The sequence below is a fragment of the Euprymna scolopes genome, chromosome 42 (assembly GCF_053919585.1).
Source record: "Euprymna scolopes isolate OS-2025 chromosome 42, ASM5391958v1, whole genome shotgun sequence".
Lineage (NCBI taxonomy): Eukaryota > Metazoa > Mollusca > Cephalopoda > Sepiida > Sepiolidae > Euprymna > Euprymna scolopes.
This window is the reverse complement of record NC_136523.1, coordinates 49,082,653-49,107,804: the sequence shown is the minus strand read 5'-3', so window position 1 is coordinate 49,107,804 and position 25,152 is coordinate 49,082,653. Positions and strand designations below refer to the sequence as shown.

The window sequence follows — 25,152 nt, the reverse complement described above, 5'->3', positions numbered from 1 at the left end:
TTTGTAATAATTGCTTTTTGTATCAAAAAAAAAAAAAAAAAAAAAAAAAAAAATTTGAAATAATTGCTTTTTCATCAGAAAAAAAAGATTTTTATTCTTTTTGCAAATTCTAATTGAAAACGACTTTCTTTAGTCAACAGAAAGGAAGTCATCTTCCATCATTATTATGCTAATGAAAGTTTGTTTAATGGGTTGAATGAAGTTTGTTTAATGGGATGTTTAATGGGTTGAAATTAGATGTTCAACAGAAAGGAAGTCATCTTCCATCATGATTATGCTAATGAAAGTTTGTTTAATGGGTTGAATGAAGTTTGTTTAATGGGATGTTTAATGGGTTGAAATTAGATGTTCAACAGAAAGGAAGTCATCTTCCATCATGATTATGCTAATGAAAGTTTGTTTAATGGGTTGAATGAAGTTTGTTTAATGGGATGTTTAATGGGTTGAAATTAGATGTTCAACAGAAAGGAAGTCATCTTCCATCATGATTATGCTAATGAAAGTTTGTTTAATGGGTTGAATGAAGTTTGTTTAATGGGATGTTTAATGGGTTGAAATTAGATGTTCAACAGAAAGGAAGTCATCTTCCATCATGATTATGCTAATGAAAGTTTGTTTAATGGGTTGAATAAAGTTTGTTTAATGGGATTTTTAATGGGTTGAAATTAGATGTTCAACAGAAAGGAAGTCATCTTCCATCATGATTATGCTAATGAAAGTTTGTTTAATGGGATGTTTAATGGGTTGAAATTAGATGTTCAACAGAAAGGAAGTCATCTTCCATCATGATTATGCTCATCCTCACAGCACTACTGACCTAGCTCCTTCAAATTATCATTTATTTTGAGGACTAGTGGGGATACCCGACATTGTCCGGGTGTTTGTAGGTGTAAAAGAAAAAAATAAAGTGTTAGTAGGGTGGAAGGATCGAACCCGCGACACGAAGGCGGTAAAAAATGTGAAATTTTACCGCTACGAAGCCATAGGAAGTGAAAAGCGTTTAAATTTAGCGATGTCAATCAAAAAGTTGACTTGCAGAAATGAACAGTGGCTGGAAGCCAGTTCAGCTTTCCGCTGTTTCATTTATTTGTTCCCCCCCAGGATGCTGGGGAAACAAAGCTCCCCCGAAAAAGGGGGAACTCTCAAATGAATAGCAATTGTCTGATATTGATTGCTTTCAAAATGTCCCAGCACAAAAAGCCGCTGACGTCTTTGCATTGGTGAGTTTCGCTTTATTTATACAAAAAAGACCAACAAACATGCGAGAGGATGGAATAGCGTGAATTTTATAAAAGTCGATCAAAATAAATGTAGACACGACGTCCCTTCGCAAATCATAGATATTATGTTCTAGGGAGTAAAAAAGTTGTAACAAATAGTAAACCCCTCGAGACCCTCCCCCGAAAAAAGCCTTTGCTGGACCTACAAAAATGCGCATGCCACTTTTGCCTTTTTTATATAGATATACTAGCAATGGGTGCTGACGTTGCCCGGGTGTTTAAAGGTGTATGCTGAGAAAAAAAAAAAAAAAAAAAAAAAAAAAAAAAAAAAACGGTAATTTTTTTAAACTTTGACCCCTATTATGACCCCTTAATATTTATTGTTTTGGGCTCAAATCAAGTTATTAAGTTAGATTCATGTCCAAGGAACCAATATCTAAAATGTCAAGTGTGTAGACCCAAAATTGTCGGAGGAGTTTGGTAGAGTTCTCAAAGGTCAAATCGTTGAACTTTGACCTCTTAACAGCAAAATATCTGGTGACAACCCGATCACGTAGATTTTCCCAAATCTCAGTACCCTATATATCAAATTTCGAGTCTGTAGACTAAAAATTGACAGAGTTAGTGCATAGGGAAATGTACACAGACACATTCACTTTTATATATATATATATATATATATATATATATATATATATAGATTACAAAACTGTTTAAACTTAATTTTCCATTGCTAGTACTAATGAAAAATGGATAAATATGAGTTGCCTTTTTTTGCTCAGGCATTTAAAATTGTTGTAAACTTTTGAAAAATCAGTATGTTATTGCTATACATCTTATGAGATGACTGAAAAAATTTTATCATTTCAGGTTCAAATGAACAGCTACAGCAGGAATTGAAATACACTCTACTTAAGCCTGATTGTCACAGCTGGTGAATTTCAAAAATGCAATCTGGACGTGAGGACATTTTAGAAGAATGATATGCAATAAAATTCTGTTTTAAACTTGGAAAAAAAAATGCCTTAGGAGATTAAACATGATTTAAATTCATATTTCATATGAAACCGAAAGAATTTAAAAAATGAGGCATTTATAAGCCTGTTGACAGATGGAATCAAGAAATAGGGGAGCAAAGGTCGTTATTGTAATGAATAAAGACTTTCAAAACCACATTTTTTTTATTTTCAAGTTGGTTGGTTGTTTATGTTCTGTGGCTTATTAACGGCATATCAACCCTTTTCAGGTTATTTAATGCTGAATTCAGTTATTTTGAAGAAAAATGTTTTAATAGAATATATTTGTTTTTTTCAAGTTGGTTTTTATTCAACCCATAGTGGACCTGGGAGCAATGGCAATTAAAGGGTGGCTCCATACTCCTCAAAACCCGCAAGCTGGGGCCTCACCATCGGATATAGTTTAAGATCATATCCAGGACCGTATTTTTAAGACAAAATTTTAAATCAACAAAAGCTTTTGAACTGACCTAATGTGAGACAAACAAAACAACTAAAGTGGAGACTGGAAAGAAGAAGAGAGAAAAAACAGAAAGAAAAAACAGAATTGTGCTAAAAAGTAGAGCTCTCACATCTCTGGAAATTCTTACCTCCAATTTTTCAAGTTTTTCCATTTCTTCTTTGGCCAAATCTTCTTCAGATTTCATTTTGTCCGTAGCCTGAAAAATAAAATTTAAATAAAAATGTGAAGAAAAAAAAAAGTTTTTCTGATTACATTGTTCTAAAAAAAAAAAAAAAAAAAATAAATAAAAATTTAATTCACATTAAAAAAAAAATCACATTTTAAACTAGAAAACAAAAATTATAAAAAGAAACTTGGTTACATATTTGAAAACATTATTTTTTAAGTTTAATTTGAAAATTTAAAAAGCTGAATATATGCTCTTTTATTAAATGACTAGTGGGGTTACCCGGCGCTGCCCAGGTGTTTATAGGTGTAAAAGAAAAAAAAGAAGTGTTTTGAACCCGAAGGCGGAAAAGAAAGTGAAAGAAAACATGAACGTTTATCGCAACGCTACGAAGCCGTAGGAAGTGAAAAACGTTCAAATTTGGCGATGTCAATCAAAAAGTTGACTTGCAGAAACGAACATTGGATGGAGGCCAGTTCAACTTTCCGTAGTTTCATTTATTTGTTTCCCCCACAATGTTGAGGAAAACCAACTCCCCATAAAAAGGGAGTGTCCAAATGAATAGCAATTGTCTGATATGAAGGGTTTCCCTCACATTAATCAAAGCTAATTGCTTTCTGGACGTTCCGGCACAAAAGGCTAGGAAGCTGCCTTCGCTTTCGATTTAGTTTCCCTTTTATACGAAAAAGTCGAAAAAACACGCGAGAGGAAGGAATAGAGTGAATTTTATAAAAGTCGATCAAAATAAATCTAGAGATGATGTCTCTTTGCAAATCGTAGATATTATAATCTAGGGAGTATATAAAAAGTTTTAAAACATAGTAACCCCCCACCCCCACCCGAGAACCCCGGCGAAAAAAGCCTTTGCTGGACATACAAAAAACATGCGCTGCCGTTTTGTTTTTGAAATATATAGATTAAAATAACATTTCTTTTTGATATTTTCCGTGTTGATACAACTTATTCAAAGAATCATTAGTTGTAAAATTTGTTGGTTTGAAATAGTTATGGTTAGAAACTTACCATGGCCCTGGCTTCCAATCCTAAAGCCCTGACGTTCATATCATAATCGTCAACTGTACGTTTGGCTGTTTTCTCGTCAGTTACACTCTGAAAAGAAGAATACAAAAAAAAAAAAAAGATTAAAGAAAAAGAAAAAAATAATAAAAAATAGTGAAAAACAAAGTTTATGCTTGTGCTGGGCCTATTAATTAATCAGAATCTCGAATTGAACAAAAAAAATCAGAAAAATTTAAGACTATAATGAATTTTTTTATACTTTTCTTTTTTTGGTGGGGGGGATTATTTGGATTATTCAGGTTTGGTTTGGTTGTTTTGTTTTATGGCATATCAACCCTTTTTGGGTTATTTAATGCCTAATCCAGTCATTTTAGAAATAGTATTCATGCTGCATCCAGTTATTTCGTAGGTTCTTATTCTTCAATCACTAGTTTGTAATGCTTAGGTGCTTAGGTTGGTTGTTTTAGAGTAGATTTTATCGTTTTTGTTCCCTGCCCTGCAGAACATGAATGAATTTTGTAATGGGAGAGGGAAAAGGGTTATAGTATTAATGTTTGGTACATTTTAAGTTAGGAAACAGGTTAGGAAGTGGGGGGGGGCTAGAAAGAGAAAGGGGAATTGGAAAGAAGGAAACGGGGGAAAAGGTTGGTTTTTGTTTTTGTAGAATATAATTAAGTTTTGCAAAAAGGAAGTAGAAAAATAAAAAGTATTAATGTTAGGTGCATTTTGTCTCAGGATTGGTTGGTTGGTTGTTTTTGTTTTACGGCATATCAACCTTTTTCAGGTTATTTAATGCCGAATCTAGTTATTTTAAGGAATGATTTTTAATGGAGTATATTTTTTTTTACGTCAGATTCTATATTTAACTCATAGTTGGGACCCTAACAGGTACTACCACTCCGGGTCAGAGTGGACCTGGGAGCAACGGCAATTAATGGGTGGCTCCACACTCCCCAAAGCCCGCAAGGTGGGGCCTCACCATCGGATATAGTTTTAGGTCATATCCAAGACCGATTGTCTCAGGAAGCCAATATCTTTAGACAGCCTGATCTGGTAGCACCAGGGATTATTCAAACTACTGTTCTCATCCTGTGTTATTCTTACAACATTTTAGCTGATGTTATAACCTCTAATCTTCTCCAAATGTATCTTATCAAATTTGGGAACCTTTCTGTCAAACTCAGAAATTTGTACGGAATTTCAAACGGAACCTTTAACTAAATCCTCCAAAGGGTGGGGGTAGCATGCTTTTGTTCCATCAACCAATTGTATTCTTAGTATCACCCACACTGGGGATTGAGCCTTCAACCCCCAAAAGAGTTTCACTTAGAACTGAATTTTACTTAGTACTTTATCCGTTACGCCAATAGCCGAAATAATAAAAATTATTGATCCTTATCTACAGTGCTCATACAGACTTTCAATTTCCATTTTCAAGAACTTTTTTCAAGGCCTTCTTGAAACAAAACTCAAATTTTAAAAAACAAAATTTGATATATACAGAATTAAATAAATTAAAAAAAAAACAACTAATATTCTGATTAATATTTACAAAATATTTTAATAATATTTATCCCAATTTGGAATTTCACTTTGGCAACATCCGTAAAGTATATAGATAACATTGGGTAGTTTTGTGATAAAGGGGCATAACTCTTGTATTAACAATTCCAGAAATAATATGATGCAATTTTAGAATGTATTTCGATTTTATTTTTAATATTTAAAAAATATTTTAATAGTATTTCAATTAATATTTTAATAGTATTTCAATTAATAATAAAAATATTTTATTTTGATTTTATTTTTAATAATTAAAAATATTTTAATAGTATTTTAATTAATATTTTAATATTATTTCATTTAATACTTAAATAGTATTTCAATAATTATTTTTATATTATTGCAATAATTATTTTTATAGTATTTCAATTAATATTTAAAAAATATTTCAATACATATTTAAATAGTATTTCAATACATACTTAAATAGTATTTCAATTAATATTTTTATAGTATTTCAATTAATATTTTAATAGTATTTCAATTAATATTTTAATAGTATTTCAATTAATATTTTAATGGTATTTCGATTTTATTTTTAATATTCCAACACAAATTTTTCTGAATATTTGAAATATTTTGTGAGGTTACATTGAAAATATTTGAAAAACAAAAAAATCTCATGAAATATTTTATTAAATGATTAAACTATTTTGGTACAATTTTATTATAGTGTGTCTTCGAAAAAATGCATTATTATATACTAACATGTTATGCCGAAATAAGTATGAATTCCGAAAAAGGTCCAGTACAAGGTGGAGCGATAAAATTGTTGCAATAGAAAAGACGACATGATTCCATTTCCATTTCCAAGAGTGATAAGAGCCTTCTATCATGTCTAACAGTGACACAATGTTCAACGAGCGAAATTGGAGATGCACCGCTGCACAACTCATGCTTTCTACTGATCCAAATTATGATAACAGAACCATTGCCAGCGCCCTCAAAATGCATCGCTGGATTGTCACAAATAACAGGGACATGCCCAGAGTGATGAAAACAAAGTTTCTGGCCACAATTATGGTCTTTGGTGTGGTTTCAAGTGAGGGCAACCTCACATCTTCAAAGGCTGCTTGAAAGTCAACACCAAAGTGTACCTGGATGTGCTGAAGAGTGTGGTGATCCCCTGGTTCAATAAGGTGGCCACTGGCAGACACTGGGTATGGCAGGACTCAGCGCCAGCCCACAAGTCCAAAGAGACCCATGCTTGGCTGCAGAAGGAGTGCTACGGCTTAGTACCCTTCTCTCCTTCCCCCGTCCTGAACCCACTGGACTACTTCGTTTGGTCATATGTTGAGAACATCACCAACATGACCTCCCACAACACCAAAACCAGCCTGATTGCCATCGGTCAAGCTCCCGCTAGCGCTTGTGGAAAAGACATGCTCCCAGTTCTGAATCTGTATCAAGGTGGTAATTAAGGCTGAAGGCGGCTACATTGAATAAATGTCAGCTCTATGACATAATCAAGTTTCCTGAATTGATTTTTTTCAATAAAAGTTTGAAAATAAAGCTGTAGTGTTTTTTTTTGGTACTTGTACAGTTTAGTCAAGACATTAAAAAATGAAAATATCGAAAAAAAGGTTATATTGTACGCATCTGTTTTGGACTGAAGATCTCCGAAAAAAAAAAATCATTTAATTTGATCGAATGGTTTTTATTTTACAGCAGAAAAACACGTTTTTATGAAAGTGGCTTGAAGTCAGCCATTACGAAATTTGTTTAACTCGCCAAAGGGAGATAACTCCAGTTAAAGCGCCGACACTCCCTCCCCATCTTTATTACTAGCTTTTCTTCCTAAAAATCGAACCTTTTGCTCGGTATCATAACAAATTGTTTTTTCGCTGTAAAATAAAAACTACTTGATCAAATTAAGTGAAATTTTTTTTCAGAGAACTTCAGACTATAACGGGTACGTACAATATAACTTTTTTTCAATGTTTTCATTTTTTAATATCTTGACTAAACTGTATAAGCGCCTTTTTTTCTTTAGGGTGACATTTTTATTGTTCCACCCCATAGAAAAATAATTATAAGTAAAAACATAATTTTTCAAAGTTGCGAGTTTTCACTAATCTTCTTTAGAAGATCGAAATCAGGGGGAGATAACTGCATTCTATCATTTAACTTGCTTAGTGCAGAATCTGATGACACTAGCTTTCAGGTCGGCCATCTTGGTTCTTCTAGATATACTGCACGTTTTTTTTCTAATAATCAGCTCTAACACATTTTCTACTGGACCATTTTTCGTAATTTTTAAAAAATTTATACTAATCTTAACATGACATGTAAGTAATAATATTTTTCCAGAAATGCCTTTCTTCAAAAATACACGATTGGTTGAACGATATACAATAGTAAAGTCACACTGTTTTACCAAATAAGGGGAAGTTAACTGCTTTCAAGTCGACCATCTTGCTTAGTCTTGATAATACTACATGTTTTTTTTTTTGTTTTTTTTTCCGAAAATTAGCTCTATCTATTATAGTAAAGTTGCATCTCTATTTTTTTTTATTGCGATTTTCAGTGTAATACAACTTTTTCAGAGACAGTTGGTTATTTAGTTTTTTTGGTAAATGTTTACTTTAACTACAACAGAACACCAACCAATACAATTTGGTTCTTTCTAGGTTTTCGGGGTCGCTGACAACGAATCTGATATTCAAACCCGTCGCAAATTTACCGTTTGCATGGTATTAACCCCTGAACCCTCGCACTATTTTGTGCTAACTCACCGCCATCGTTTATGCTATTCTTACATGATGCGTTCGTGCATGGACGCGCGTAGTAAGGTGACTTGTCACATCGCGGAAGAATTTTTTAGCAGACATTTAAAATAACAAGAAAGTTTTCAAAAACAAAATGTGGTTCATTTTTCTGTGTTACGTAGTTTTTGATGCTTTTTTTAATTGATCTAAAAAATTTAGCTTTCACAAGCGGTCTACAAAAGCATTTTTATTTTTCGTTTTTTAAATTTTTTTTTGGAGGGGAGGATTCAATTATCAAACTTGTACAATATTTAACAGGTGCTTCTGCAGTTTAATTTACCGTTTTTCCGTAAGTAACGCGCCGACATACACAGAGCAGAAGAACTGTTTAATTTTTCACAAGAATTCTGTTTACATTGGGGGTAGGGCGGTGAGGACGGGTGGTGCCCCCCCCGCCCCATCTTACTACGCGCGTCCATGCGCGAACGCATCATGTAAGAAACGATGCCGATGAGTTGGCACAAAATAGTGTGAGGGTTCAAGGGTTAATACCATGCAAACAGTAAATTTGCGATGGGTTTGAATATCAGATTTGTTGTCAGCGACCCCGAAAACCTATAAAAAACAAATTTTATTGGTCGGTGTTCTGTTGTAGTTAAAGTACACATTTACCTTTTTTTTTTTTCCTTTTTTCGTCTTGAATTTTCTGGTGGTATTAACCGAGAGGGATCAGACCTTTGTGGAGAGAAAAAGGGGTGCTTCTACATTATTGGGACGATATTTTGTAGCCGATAAATGTAGTTTTCAGATGAAAAACAATGGTTTCAACTGATATTTTTGTCAATTCTAATAAGTTACAATGGTAGCTTCCAAATTACGCAGTCGAAATTACATGAATATTAATGAATTATTAAAAAAAAAAAACAACTTTAATTGTGTTAGTAGGTGAAAAATTGCCGCCATCTTTGTTTAATTTGAACGGAAAATTACCTCTCTGTTGAACTTTCCTGTGTTTTACGATCGTTTTCATCAAATTCTGTTTTTTATTTTCTTTAATAAGTAATTTTCTACCTTATCAATTTTCGTAATTTTTGGATATAATCATCTTAAAAAATATGAGAAATACGTAGATACCATTGTTTTCATGTAAAATTCAGTTTTATGATTTCTGAAAATCTCATCTCAATTCTGTAGAAGTGCGGAAAAAGGATATGTCCTGTCCTGTTGATGATTGTTCAAAGTCTGAAGTCAACAATGTGAATGTACTTGTTACGGAACAAATTGTTCTCAAATTATGAGTAAAAGTTAAATGTATATATTATACTAACAAACTTATGTAAAAATGGCACAAGTAAAAATGGCACAAGTAAAAATGGCACAAGTAGATAAATGGAGCAAATTAAAAATATATAGATAGCACTTTTATGTTCTTGTGGTATACATTTAAATGTTATCAATACAGTCACAAAACCACATGATTTAAAACTGAATTTACCATTGCTAGTACTTTTGATAAAATAATAATGAGGTGCCTTAAACAAGTCTCCAGACCATTTTTGCACAGGCATTTAAAATTGTCGTAGACTCTTGAAAATTCTATGCTATTGCTGTACATCTTTTGAGATGATTGACCAATTTTTATGATTTCAGGTTCAAATGAACAGCTATAGCAGGAGCTGGAATACATCCTACTAAAGCCTGATGGTCACAGCTGGTGAATTTCAAAAATGCAATCTAGACATGAGGACATTTTAGAAGAACGATATGCAATAAAATTTCTGTTTTAAACTTGGAAAAAAATGCCACAGAAACGTATGGAATGCTTCAGCCTGCTTCTGGACTATCTTGCATGAATTGAGCATCAGTTTTTGAGTGGCATAAGAGATTCAAGGAAGGCAAGGTTGGTTGGTTGTTTTTGTTTTACGGCATATCAACCTTTTTCAGGTTATTTAATGCCGAATCTAGTTATTTTGAGGAACGATTTTTAATGGAGTATATTTTTTTAAGTCAGATTCTATTTAACCCATAGTTGGGACCCTAACAGGTACTACCACTCCGGGTCAGAGTGGACCTGGGAGCAATGGCAATTAAAGGGTGGCCCCACACTCCCCAAGGCCCGCAAGATGGGGCCTCACCATCGGATATAGTTTTAGGTCATATCTAGGACCAGGAAGGCAAGAAGTTTGTGAGGGATGATGAGAGGTGTTGGATCAGTAAGAAAGTTAGAACACCAGAGTTGATTGGCCAAATAAAGAATTTCATGGATAAGGACCGCTGTGTGTCTATAGAGACAATAAATGCACAGTTTGATGTCAGTGTGGAAACTGTTGTCAGTGTGGGAACTGTACCACAATTATTCATGAGGAACTGAAAGTGCAAAAGACTTGTGCAAAGTTTGTTGCAAGTGTGCTCCATCCTTGTCACAAACTATTTGACGAAGATGAGCATCAAGACAGATCCTCAGCCTCCCCATAGTCCAGATCTTGCTCCCTATGACTTTTGGTAATTCCCTAAGCTCAAGGAAAACCTTAGACGCTGTTGTTACAAGACAATTAAGATGAAAGAGACTGTGACGAGGGTTATTGATATGCTCACACAAGAAGACTCCCATGGGACCTTCTAGAATTTATTGGAACAATAGAACAAGTGCATTGCAGCCGGAGGAGGTTACTTCGAAGGAGACTAGAGTTTCATGTGTGTACTATGAATAAAAGGCACCTCGTATTTGTCATTTTTAAATTACCAGTAAGCACATAACGTTATTCGCAACCGTGGTGTGACTTATACATACCTTTAGCGTAGATCCCGACATGAGGTAGCGTAAAGTTTTCCAATCAGAGTCAACTTGTTCCGTAAGTTTTATAGCGTTTTCACGTTCCTGCTGCATCTCATACTAAAAAAAAAAAAAAAAAAAAAAAAAAAATTTTTAAATTCAGATGTTTATACATTTAAATTTTACAAATATTTAGAACTAGCAGGGCTACACGGAATTACCCAAAGGGATTAGTAATCAATTTATTTTTATTCACAATTGATTTTCTATAATTGTCGCATGCAAGAGAAATCTTACAACCTTCGCTGACAGAGTTTTTATTTGGAATGCGATTTTCACGTACGTCCAATAATTTTTTTTTTTCTTTACAAAGGAATCATCTCTTATCAAGCCCCAGAAGACACTCGAGGATGAGGGTTAATAAGTGTACAGTAGTCAACGGGACAATATTGTAGTAATCGGTAGTCGTGGAAATTTGGTAAATTGGATTACTTAAAAGGACGGCTCATCAAAAACTTGTTTACATTAGACTTGAAGACAACCATATTGTAGTCAGCTCGAAAGCCTGCAAATGGAAAAAAGTTCCACAGGGTTGCAGTTCTAAGAAAGAAGCTTTGTTCATGGAATCTATACTTAGGTTTAGGCACAAACAAAAAGTGAGGGAAATTATTAATAGTCGTTTCAATTACACGAGTGTTTTTCGTGAAAGTTTGGCAAGGGAGGGAGCCATAGATTGGAGCTCAGATGAGCACTTGCCATGAAAATAATGATAGGGCTGAGACAGGCTCACGTCTCTTCAGTGGGAAAGAGGTTGTAGGGAAGAGAAAAAGCCACCCCCTACTAGGCTATAAAGTCTATTTTGAACTCTGTCATGGCAGGATAAGTGCTTCTAGCAGCTCTCGCCCAGATAAGCACCAGCAAGGCTTTTCTACAAACAAACTATATAAATATATTAGTGTTGGGACAATTTTCTATAAACAAACTATATAAATATATTAGTGCTGGGACAATTTTCTATAAACAAACTATATAAATATATTAGTGTTGGGACAATTTTCTATAAACAAACTATATAAATATATTAGTGTTGGGACAATTTTCTATAAACTATATAAATATATTAGGGTTGGGACAATTTTCTATAAACAAACTATATAAATATATTAGTGTTGGGACAATTTTCTATAAACAAACTATATAAATATATTAGTGTTGGGACAATTTTCTATAAACAAACTATATAAATATATTAGTGTTGGGACAATTTTCTATAAACTATATAAATATATTAGTGTTGGGACAATTTTCTATAAACAAACTATATAAATATATTAGTGTTGGGACAATTTTCTATAAACAAACTATATAAATATATTAGTGTTGGGACAATTTTCTATAAACAAACTATATAAATATATTAGTGTTGGGACAATTTTCTATAAACAAACTATATAAATATATTAGTGCTGGGACAATTTTCTATAAACAAACTATATAAATATATTAGTGTTGGGACAATTTTCTATAAACAAACTATATAAATATATTAGTGTTGGGACAATTTTCTATAAACAAACTATATAAATATATTAGTGTTGGGACAATTTTCTATAAACAAACTATATAAATATATTAGTGTTGTGACAATTTATCAGAATTAAGAATCAATGAAATCAAAACTTATTGGGGCATCGCAATCGGTATTGGAATAAAAAAAAAAATTTGCGTACTTTCCAGTGCTCAAAATGATTCTTTATCATTTTATTTTTTTGTTTTTATTTAAAATTTAATTTCCCACGGCTCAGATTAGTGATAAAATGATGAATATTTATAATTGATTTTAAACAACCAATAAAACTAAAATCTATAGATCACCCACCTCATACAAGTGTGCTGTTACATTTACAAAAATATACGCATATATAACATGGGTTTTTGCAGTAATCTTCATCCTCCTCCTCCTCCTCCTCCTCCTCACATATACATAAAAAAAAAAAATTCTACATTTAGAAATTTAAAAGAATCAAGAAAAATATTAGAATTGTCCCATCACCAAAATATATGAATACAATCAGGAGATCCCAACGTTGCTCAGGACTGAATGAGGGTCACAAGAATGTACTTAAAAAAAAAATTTTTTTTTTTTTATACCATGCTCATAATACCATATATTTTTTTTGTTTTGTTTTTATTGATCCCTCTACCCCCGTATCACTCCCAATATTGTCAGAATATTAATGTTAAAAAATTATCTGAATTAATGGCTTATTATATTTTAAGAGATCGTTTCTGTTTTGTTTGGAATTTGATATATTAATGCTCCCATGATGGCATCAAGCAGGTCAATCACGTATTTGCTTCTACATTTGAAGGAGTTACCTTTTCTTTTCGCGATTTGATGATCAGTTCTTCCATTTTTTCCTTCCATGGTCTTTTATCGTCATCATCTTTTAGTTTTTCTAAAATACCGCCACCAAAATGCTCCTCAGCAACGAGTTTACCTGAAATACAAAATAAAAAAAACATAATTATCACTGTTTAAGATGTTATTACTGCTAAAGTGATTAAACATCATAAATTCATGCATTTTCTGTTGTAATCGTGTTGTAGATGTTGAGAAACTTAGCCATTCCCTGGCTTTTTTTGTCATTAAAAATGGTTAAATTACCCATTTTTTAATCAAATTGGATAACTGCCTACTCTAGTTACCCCCAGCCCCTCCCAGTATACTGAGAGGAAGATTCACAGGCTTCCTTGTCGTGACTTAGTCCACAATACATTGTAGTCTACATTGCACTATATATTTATAGAGAATTTACTGTTGATTTCATAAAATTATCTGTAAATAATGGCTTGAATTAAAGTTTAGAATGCAAAAGTCAAATTATGCTCGAAGCAGAAACATTCATTTCAAATGCACCCCTATCTTATTGAAGAATCAACTATTAACTTTATGAAATTATTTTTACATAATCGCTGGAATTAAAGTTAAACGTACAAAAGTCAAGTATCATGGTTTTTTTTTTAATTTTTTTTTTTACACACGAATCACCACTTATCAAGGCCCAAAGACCACTCAAGGATAATGGTTAACGAATCTAAGGTGGTAGTGTAGTAATTGTTAATTGTGTAAGTTAGATAGAATTTGATTATTTATGGGGATAGTTCAATAAGAATTTGTTTACATTAGAGACTTGAAGGCTACGATATTGTAGTCGGCCAGGAGACAGGACAGTGTTTCACAGGCGGACAGTTCTACGAAAGAAGCTTTGTTTACTTGAAATGAAAAAAAAAAAATTTCACATAATTTTCACTGTGACTAACCATACAATCGTGCATCTTCTGTTGTAGTCCAGGAGGTTGTTGATGTGAAACTTGATTGAAAACCATGTTCCTTACATCTTGTTTTGTTTTAAAAGTTTTATTTGAACGAAAGACAGAAAGCTGAAATACATGTGTGCGAGCGAGAGATTCAGGAGGAATGAATTGGAGTGAAGGAGGTCACTTACACCGTTCTTGCCCCCACCCTCACCAGGGCTTGCTGGAGACAACAACATTTTGCGTCTGTTCTGCTTGGTTATAATAGGCCAAAGAGAAAGAACCGCTCTCCAATCTTGATCAATGATGTTGAATTTGTGTGTTGATCGGAATGCTATTTTCGTTTTAAAGAGTTTTATTTATAACAGAACAAGGATAGAAAACAAATGCACGCGTACAAGAGTAGGAGGAACTTTCCTCTTTTTTGGGGGTTTTCCAAAACTACACTCACATTCTTAGACTTCTATTTTCCATAGCATTCTTCCATGAAGTAGATTTCAAATGAATACTTTCTTGTTTCTCTTTTTGAAAACAAACAGTTGTAATAAATGAATAAAAATTTCCAAATAGATTAAAACAATTTTATTAAAAAAAACAAAAAAAAAAAACAAAAAAAAAAAACAGTTTTTGTAATAAATTAAAATAGTTTATTTACAAAGGATTAACGCCAATTTCTAGAAAAAATTTTGTGATTGTCTCCCCATGTCCCAAATCGAGCACTTATAAAATGAATATGAAAGAAAGCTAAAATGCAGAAGTCGTGCAAAATCTTAATCTTTGGCAAGCGAGCTGGTCAGGTTTTAATGCCTTTTCAAATTTCTATTTAGCATATATATATATATATATACATATATTTAGTATATATATATATATATATATATATATATATATATATATATATATATACATATATATATACACACTATACACAAAATGGTGACCTATTTGGAAAGAAATTTAAACACGGTCATTAAAAAATGATAGAAATAGATTATCTAATTATTCAATAGCAAAAGATTGTGAACCTTTTATTGTAATTTAACTACTTGGGAGCTAGAAAACTTTCATGGGACGTACTAAATCGTCAACATAAAATATCTCTTCCAAACAACCGTCAAGGAACAATCTGGACGATGCTTCTCAGACACGAATCAAAAACAAGAGACTCAGTATTCAATCCTGATGTACTTCTACAGTAACATTAAAGCTGTTACTAACACGTTATGTCGTATTGTATGAGTAAGCGATAATGTATCTTGATCTGCCATGTTTAATAAAGGCGACAACTCAATTTGAATTACCAAGATCAAAATCAGCCTTCTAATGGCTATGATTTCCTTAAAATTGCTAAAAATCGTAAAAAAAACAAAAAAAACAAAGGTACTTATGCACTTATGTTATTGTGCTGAAGAAAGCCATTCTTAACATGTTTTGTAATTATTCTGTACTGGGGTACCTGGCAAGATGTTGAGGGGGAAAACCAGCTCCCCATAAAAAATGGGGGTGTCCATTTGAAAAGCAATTGTCTGATATGACGGTTTTCACCGCATTGATCAAAAGCTGATTTGCTTTCTGGACGTTCCCGGTGCGAAAGCCGAGGAACTGAATTCGTTTCAGTTAGTTTCACCTTTATACTAAAAAGCCGAACAAACACGCGACACAGTGAAATAGCGTGAATTTTATAAAAGTCGATCAAAATAAATCTAGATGCGACGGGCGTTCACAAATCTTACATATTACAATGTAGACGATATATAAACAGTTCTAAGAGATAGTAACCCCCCCCCCCAATAAAAGCCTTACCGGACATACAAAAAACTGGGTCCTGGATATGAACTTAAACTATATCCGATGGTGAGGCCCCGGCTTTGCGGAGTGTGGAGCCACCCTTTAATTGCCATTGCTCTCAGTAGTCCCAACTATCGTGGGTTGGTTGGTTGTTTTACGGCATATCAACCCTTTTCGGGTTATTTAATGCCGAATCCAAAGATTTTGAAGAAAATTTTTTTAATAGAATATATTTGTTGTTTTCAAGTCGGTTTCTATTTAACCTATAGTTGGGACCCTAACAGGTACTACCACTCCGGGTCAGAGTGGACCTGGGAGCAATGGTAATTAAAGGGTGGTTCCACACTCCCCAAAGCCCACAAGCTGGAGCCTCACCACTGGATATAGTTTAAGGTCATATCCAGGACCCCCATTGAGGGACTTTTACCCTCTGCAGAGGGGCAGTCTGCATATTCTAATGCCCCACCGACAGGGCCGCCCAACTATGAGTTAAATAAAAACCGACTTGAAAAAAAAATATATTCTATTAAAAGATTTTTCTTCAAAATAAATGGATTCGCCATTAAATAACTTGAAAAGGGCTGATATGTCGTAAACCAAAAACAACCAACCAACACACATTTTGCCTTTTATATAGGTTTCCACCTAACATGCAATAATAGTATTTATAAAAACGACTGAAAGAGAGGTTACAGTGAAGAAGAAAACGTGGGGACAAATCAAATTAGAGAATAGCCTTTTTTTTTTTTTTTTACATAGGCATCACCACATTATCAAGGCCAAGAGGCCACTCAAGGATAAGGGTTAAAGAGTGTACAGTAGAAATTGGACAATATAGTAACCATTAGTAATGAAAATTTGGTAAATTTGATAACTTATATGGAACGGCTCATCAAGAACTTATTTACGTTAGACTTGAACACAACCATATTGTAGTCAGCCGGAAAGCAGGAAAACGGAAGACAATTCCACAGGCGTGCAGTTCTAATAAAAAAGCTTTGTTCATGGAATCTACGTTTAGGTTTAGGCACAGATAAAGAGTGGGGGGAATTATTGATAGTGTTTACAGCTAGACGAGTGTTTCTTGTGAAAGTTTGGCGAGGGGGGACCATAGATTGAAGCTTGTGAGAAAGTGTGATAGAGAACCGAAGCAGAAAGAGCAATGGATCTTACCACTGATGCGACCGTCTATTTCTTCATCGTCACTGTCTGGGGGCTTATCAAAGTTTTCTATCTCTGATAGAGACTGGCCGTAATGAGTGAGTTCTTCATCATCGTTTAAACTGAAGATGTTCCGTTTTTCTAAATATTTCTGAAAAAATAAAAAATAAATAAAAAATAAATAAATTTCTTTCTAAAACAAATAGAAACAAATTTTCTACAGGGTGGAACGATAAAAGTGTTGCCCTAAAGAAAACAACACTACAACTTTATTTTAAAAACTAGCTAAAAAAAAAAAAAAAACTATCAGTATCATTGATTTATATATATATACATCAGGATTTTTTTGCTAGGAAATTCATTAAAACATAAAAGGAGCCAGAATCAATAACAATTGTCAGACATTTAAAAAAGTCTAGCAAAACTGGATATTGTTGTAGCATTAAAAGTGTATGCTGTATTTTCGTGGACATCGGCAATATTACATACCTTATGTGCTTCAACAAGTCATATCTTTTTTATTTGTTGGTCAATTTTTAAAAGAATTACGTTGATGAAAAGAGAATAAAATAAGCATTCCAACGATATTAATTTATTTTTCTTTTATGCGTTCAATGTTTTTATGCTCCAAGTTAAAAATGAAACCGATAGAAAAAATGACAAAAAGGGAAACACTTTTTTCAATGTTTTCATTTTATACGTTACGTTTGGAGACTTATGCATGGGGTTAAATTTGATTGGATATGGCTGAAATTTTACAGGCTATATAAACAAAGAAGTTCATCTCTACTGGTGTTTGATTTTGATTTTTACGAAAACAGGAAGCAAAGTTACGACCCAGCAAAGTTGACAAAGAATATTTCAAAATTGATGTGATAAATCTGCATATATCACCCATTTTCATATAGATAATAGTTTCAGAATTATTTTCATGTATAATATGTAAATATTTGATAATTATTAATTGCGCAGAATTTTATTTCAAATGTTATCTTTTATAGAAATCAAATCCACTTACGGAAAAACGGTCGCTAAGCGCGTCATGCGCCGAGCTGACTAAAGCATTCACTTAAAAATAGAAAACTGTTTCTGCTTTCGTCTTACTAGACTAGTCATTTTTTATTCTGAGTTCGTCAATTTAAAAAATTATTTTCAAGTTTTTCAAATATGATTTCCAAACAATACTATTTTGTCGTTTACACATGCACTAAAAGCGTTAAAAAACAACAACAAACAACAAAATGTACTAAGTACATGTGTTTAACTACTTATTTGTACTTAAGGTAGAATTGTGTTTTTAGTGGTCAAAAAAACAAAAGAAACAAAAAAACAAATACATAACAAATAAAAGGTACTTGTGCACTTATGCTACCATGCTGAAATAATAACGTTATTATTTAGAAACCCATTCTTAACATGGGGAAGGAAGGGTGTTTTTTGTTAACTATTCTGTACTTTTACCTAACAATTAAATAAAAAAAGATATTGTGAAACTTGAATTTATTTTTAATTCATTGTCAAGACTATTTTTTCGAATCTGTAAAACAAACCCGTTTTTTTTTACCCGAGGATATCTAAATAATAATAATAATAATAATAATAATTAGGTGGTTCCATAAAGAATTTCATCGTGATGCATTTTGTAAATTTTTATCTTGTTTCCACCTTAACATTTTTCTTTAAAATGACTATATTTTCAGGTTTTCGGGTATATTGAAACTGAATATCGTATTTAAATTTTCCGCAAATACGTAGCTTTCTGGATATTAAGCAATGTCATTTCTTACATTATTGCTGGTGGCCATCTTGGTATGCGCGGTTGTGCATAGTTTCTCGGGGTTGTGTTTGTGCACTTGCACGTATCAAGATGGCCACCAGCGATAACATAAGAAATGACATTGCTTAATATCCTTATTTATTTGCAGAAATTTAAATGCGATATTCGTTTTCAGCATACCTTAAAACCTATAGAAGTAATTTTAAATGTTAAGGTGGAAACAAGGTAAAAAACTACCGTTTTATTTCTTTGTTTACATAATTGAATTTTCAGTAAAACAACCGAGTAGAAATGACAAAAATTACCATCAACTGATGAATATATAGTTCTTGCTTATCAGGATTCCTGGCATCCTGGTACTGTGAAAGTTACATCGAGGATTCATGTAGAGTATGATTTAGGGTTGCATCTCAGAAAATAGGGGTATATTTTGTGCCAGATAGAGAGGATTTACATAATTAAAAATTGGACTGGTCCCAAAATGCATAAATTCTGGTCAACTATGGGAATTTCTATCTTTTACAGAAATCCAAAATCTATATGAAAATTTTTCTTTGATTTATTTCTGAAATTAATTCATATCTATTCAATTTTTTTTTTCTTTGAAGGGAGTAGTAGATACCGGCAATGAATGCTCTTTAGGCATTCAATAGCTACACCCAAGATTAAGCTCTCCTTTGGTGGGAAGGCAGGAAAATACCTATTCTCAATAAAGCTATATTTAAATACCAATATAATACTTAGTTTTGTTCATGAATAGACACCCACTGTATGATACCATGCGGCAGTTTTAAAAAAATTGAAATTTGTATATCTGAATTTATAATTCATGGCTTATGGTAAAGAGATACATCAGATTTGACTGCATAATCAGAAAGAGCACACAATTTTACATAAGACTGCCAAGTTTCATGAGAATAGCTTGAAAAATAAATAAATGGTGGTGAAATTACCGAATTTCTTGAAATGTTGAGGTCCGTAATTTAGCCCACTTTTTCTACAGAAAAATGTACACGGAAAAGCCTAAATTTTGGCACTTAAAATTCTCATAACTTTTGAACTACTGATGGTATTTGCATAATTCAAACAGTTTTAAGCATTTTTTACATAGCTTTTTTTCATGCAAGTTGATAGAATAACAATTATCTAAGAAGAAAAAATCAACTTGTAATGCTAATTGTTATGTTAAAATAGTTTTAAGAAAACGGAATTTTCCACACAAGGCCAGAATAAAAAGAAAAGTGGCAAATTCCTTTAGAAGTTAAAGATTAAAAAATCAAAATTAGAGTTATGTGGTTAAAATGAGACATGATACAGAAGATAGCAAAATCGGCACTTCTGCACTTTAGCTTTCTTTAGTTTTCATTTTATAAAGAGTTTGATTCAGGGCAAAGGGAGACAATCATGAAATATATGGAACTTTTGCAAAAGTTGTCAGAAAATCGAAACAAGTACATTAATACAGTAAATAGAACAAAGCCTTAATTACCAGAACATTTATGAATTTTTTTTTTTTCAAATGAACTCTTTCTTGTTTCATTTTTTGAAAACAAACAGTTGTAATAAAAAATTTCAAAATAAGTTAAAACAATTTAAAAAAAAAAAAAAGAATATGCATCAGGTGTGCTTGAAAGCCAAATCGCAACGCAATATTATGAAAATAAACAAATATTTTACTTGCTGGAAATTTATAATTTAAATATATTTCAGAGTCAAACTCCATCCTCAGTATGTTGTACGTTTTTTCTTTTTTTTTCTTCTTCTTTCTTGCCATGTCGTAAAGTTAGGGAAAGAAAAGTCAGTTGGTACAGATTCGCATGTTGACATTCAACATTGTCTCTCAGTAGTTGCATTTTGAAATATCGCGTGTTGGCTACACTGTTGCCAAGGTAGCTGGAAAAATGGTAGGATCCTTCTACCACTCCAGAAGATATCTCACTGCTGATACAATTCTCTATCTATATAAAAGCCAAGTACGTCCAAGGATGGAGTACTTCTGCCACATCTGGGCAGGAGCATCTAAAAACAGCATATCCTGCCTTGACAGAGTACAAAATAGACTTTGTGCCTTAGTGGGGGATGCCCTTTTCTCTTCCCTGCAACCTCTCTCCCACAGAAGAGACGTTGCGAGCCTGTCTTTGTTTTATCGTTACTTCCATGGCAAGTGGTCATCTGAGCTCCAATCTCTGGTCCCCCCCTCGCCAATCTTTCACGGTAAACACCCGTCTAGCTCAAACCGCTGTCAATTTTTCCCACTCTTTATCTGTGCCAAAATCAAAGCGTAGATTCCATGAACAAAGCTTCTTTCTTAGAAGTGCACGCCTGTGGAACTCTCTCCCGTTTGCCTGCTTCCCATCTGACTACAACTTGGACATCTTCAAGACCAACATAAACAAATTCCTGATGAACTGCCCTCTTAAGTAAGACACTTTATCAAATCTCCAATACTAACGATTACTATGATTTTAATCCATTGATTACTGTACACTGAATAACCCTTACCCCCGAGTGGCTTCCGGGCCTTGATAAGTGGTAACTACCATGTGAAAAAACCCCAAAAAACATCAAGGGTGTGAGTTCCGTTATAGAAGCGTCGATTTAATTTGAAAAATTTTTTTTTTTTACTAAATGACTTTTCTTTCTCCAACTTTACAACGTGGCAAGAAAGAAGAAGAAAAAAGAAAAAAAAAAGAAAAAAAAAAGTACAACATACTGAAGATGGAGTTTGACTCTGAAATATATTTAAACTAGCGGGTGTGCCCAGCGTTGTCCGGGTGTTTGGAGATGTGTGTGTGTGTGGGGGGGGATAGATCAAAACAAAATGGAAACTAAATAATAAGCGAAATAATAACCCTGTTTAAATATTAATAAAACGATGTTAAACTTATTAATTAACGATGTTAAACTTATTAATTAACGATGTTAAACTTATTAAAAACAATCAGAAAAACAAAAACAAAAAAAACAACAAAAAAGTTTTGGGAGGGAGGTAGGCTCCAACCCGAAACCTTGAGGTCAATAGTCTGATGACATAGCATGATGCCACGAAGGCAGGGACTTGAGAACAGTCGAAAATATAAACATATAAAAACGCAGGTAGCTGAACATCAACGTATGGTCTTCTGGGTCAAATATCACGCCATAGTAGTAGAGAAAACGAATTCACAAATTTTGTAAAATAAAAGATATTTATGATGTTGTTTCGTAAATTGTAGATATTATAATCTAAGGAGTATATAAAAAGTTCTAAGACATAGTACCCCCCCCCCCGAGAACTCCCTCCAAAAAAGCCTTTGCCGGACATACAGAAAAAATGCACACATACACACACAAACACTGATTTTGCTTTTTATATATATATATATATATATATATATATATATATATATATATATAGATTATAAATATTGTGTTGTGATTTGGCTTTCAAGTGCACATCATGCGTACGCTATTTGTTTTCAAATTAAATCACTGCTTCTATAACGGAACTCACACCCTGGATGTAAAACAATTTTATTTAAAAAAAAAAAAAAAAAAAAAAAAAAACAGTTTTCGTAATAAATTAAAATAATCAATTTACAAAGGATTAACGTCAATTTGTAGAGAAAATTTTGTGATCGTCTCCCCTTCATAAAACCCCACAAAAATATTCGCCATGGTCAGTCCAAGTACTGAGCCCATGGCCACACCATCTTTTTGCCAACATAATATTGTTGAAACTAAATTCCACAGATGTCGTGGCAAATTTCATAAGTTCAATAAAGATGTTTTCAGGAATAGGAGGAGGTGATATCCAGCCCCGATATAAAAAATCTGCACAAATATCTATAGTTTCCAAAACAGGAACACAAGTAAAAAGATTGTTAATGTCATAAGAGCACATAAACTCATTAACAATTTTAGACTTTTTAATAAAATCAGCAAAATAAAATGAATCTTTAAGACAATATTTACTATAATGTTGTAAAACAGGTTGTAAAATGTCAAAGATGCATTTTGAGACCCTTTGTTGCGATGACCCTACCATGGAGAGAATGGACCTTAATGGGATATCCGCTTTATGGGTTTTAGGGAGACCATATAACCTTGGGCGGATTGATCCAGAGGGCCTTATTTCAATAGTTACCATTAGTGTACTTCCAATATGTTGACGACACATTCTGTTTATTTAATAACCAAACGGAAGCAAACACCTTTTTCTCCTTATTCAATGGAATGCATCCCGCGTTAAAGTACACCTATGAGGGATAGTGCAATTCATTCATAGCCTTCCTTGATGCATTGGTAACAAAAACGCCATCTAGTTACCATACATCTATATACCGCAAACCAACATTTACAGGTTTGTACACTCGTTGGGATTCATTTTACCCTAAAAAACATAAGATAAATCTAATTTGGACTCTAACACATCGTATCCTTATGATTTGTTCCAAGTTAAAATTAGATGAGGAATTGGAAACAATCACAGATTATATATTAGATTTCTAGTCGACAGCTCAACTACCTAACCATTTCTAGTTCCCTTTTTACGATATTTTCCATTTTATTTTTTTAACATTTCTTTTTAGGATATTTAAAATATTTTTTTTAAAACTCATTAACGCCCAAATGTTTTTTAGTTAATTTATTTCATAATTATGTCTCCTTTTGCTTCAAAATATTAGATGAAATTGTTATAAAATTAATTCTATCTATATTTAATATACTCGTAGATATTTAGTGTTAATTAAAAATATTTCTGAAGAAAAAAAAACAAAAAAAAAACAATTGTTCAGTAAATATTAGACATTTTTTAAAATAGGACCATCGGCGATAATGGGTTAAACATTTTTTTTTTGGTTCCTTTCATTTTGAAAAAGAGATTATATTCTTGAAATATCAAAGACTTCCACCACACTGATTTTTATTTGTAACTGAATACATAAATAAATGAATATATGAAGATATTAGTGTTGAGACGAGGAATCGGAATCGGAAAAATCGGAGCTTTTGAGGATATTGGAATCGAAAAAAATTTGAACCTATTTTCCGATGCCAAGACCGATTCCTTAAATTATTTTTTCTGTTTCTAAAACTAAAATCAAATGATTTTCGTTTAAGAAACATCTTCCACGGCTTGTAGTAATAAAATAATAAATATTTAGTTATTTAAATTTCCAGCAAGACTATTATTTTCAGAGCCCCCCCCCTCGCAAGTGTGTTTTTACGATTGAGAAAATGTAGGCACATTTAAGATATGTTTTTACGGTAATCAGGACAAAATAACATTTTTGTAGTTAAATATTTAGAGATTTCTAAAGAATCGGAATTGCGAATTTAGTACGGAATCGGTAATTGTATCGGAATCAGGAAAAATATTGGAATCGTCTAATCACTAGAAGATATAAAAAAATAAACTCTGCAAGTCCGTTTTTGTTCATATATCCATCTCTCTGCATTGCTATAGCCTTCTTACACTCCTCCATATTTATTTCCCAGCAATGCTTCAAGAAAACTACCTTTCCTTCTTATAAATAATTAAATAAAATACAAGTTGTTTGATTACAAAATAAAAAAAAAAAATCATTTCTTACTTGTTTTTCTAATACAAGTCTTTTAGTCATTTTTTCTTCATGTGAAAGAGTGGCGTCGTTTTCACCAATTCTTTTGTCGACAAATTTGCTGGATTTGAACCTGTGTTGATATTCTTGCAACAAAGTGTCCTTTCGCTGGAATAAAAAAAAATAAAAATAAAAAAAAGGATGTTAATGATAGTAAAATGTAGTTGCAACTGATTTTGCCAGCTTGCTATTTGTTAGCAGGGTTCATACAGATTTTCAATGTCCACTTTCAAAGACTTTTCAAAACTTTTCAAGACCTTCTCCAGACAAAATTCAAGTTTTCCAAACAAATTTTGATATAATAAACTAAAAGAAACTTAATTAACAACAGAAAAAATAATTTTCATTTATCTCTTTATTTCATCAAGGATGGAATACTGTTGCCACATCTGGGCAGGAGCTGCTAGAAAGGACTTGTCCTGCCTTGATAGAGTTCAAAATAGACTTCGTAGCCTCGTAGGAGATGTTCTTTTCTCTTCCCTGCAACCTCTATCTCACAGAAGAGATGTTGTGAGTTTGTCTCTGATGTATCGTTATTTTCATGGAAAGTGTTCGACTGAGCTTCAGTCTATGGTC

At 32.8% G+C, this 25,152-nt stretch overlaps 1 protein-coding gene across 1 annotated transcript in view; it reads right to left on the bottom strand.

Moving 5' to 3' along the window:
• The window catches only part of LOC145267100 (nucleolar protein 14-like), a 139,865-nt gene that overhangs the window by 101,294 nt on the left and 13,419 nt on the right, over window positions 1–25,152 (bottom strand). The window contains exons 3-8 of the mRNA XM_080123103.1: window positions 24,550–24,684; window positions 17,209–17,347; window positions 13,309–13,430; window positions 10,948–11,049; window positions 3,889–3,975; window positions 2,827–2,895 (exon numbers count right to left, since the gene is read on the bottom strand). Of these exons, the coding sequence (XP_079979229.1) occupies window positions 2,827–2,895; window positions 3,889–3,975; window positions 10,948–11,049; window positions 13,309–13,430; window positions 17,209–17,347; window positions 24,550–24,684 (654 nt within the window). The remainder of the gene's footprint in view (window positions 1–2,826; window positions 2,896–3,888; window positions 3,976–10,947; window positions 11,050–13,308; window positions 13,431–17,208; window positions 17,348–24,549; window positions 24,685–25,152) is intronic.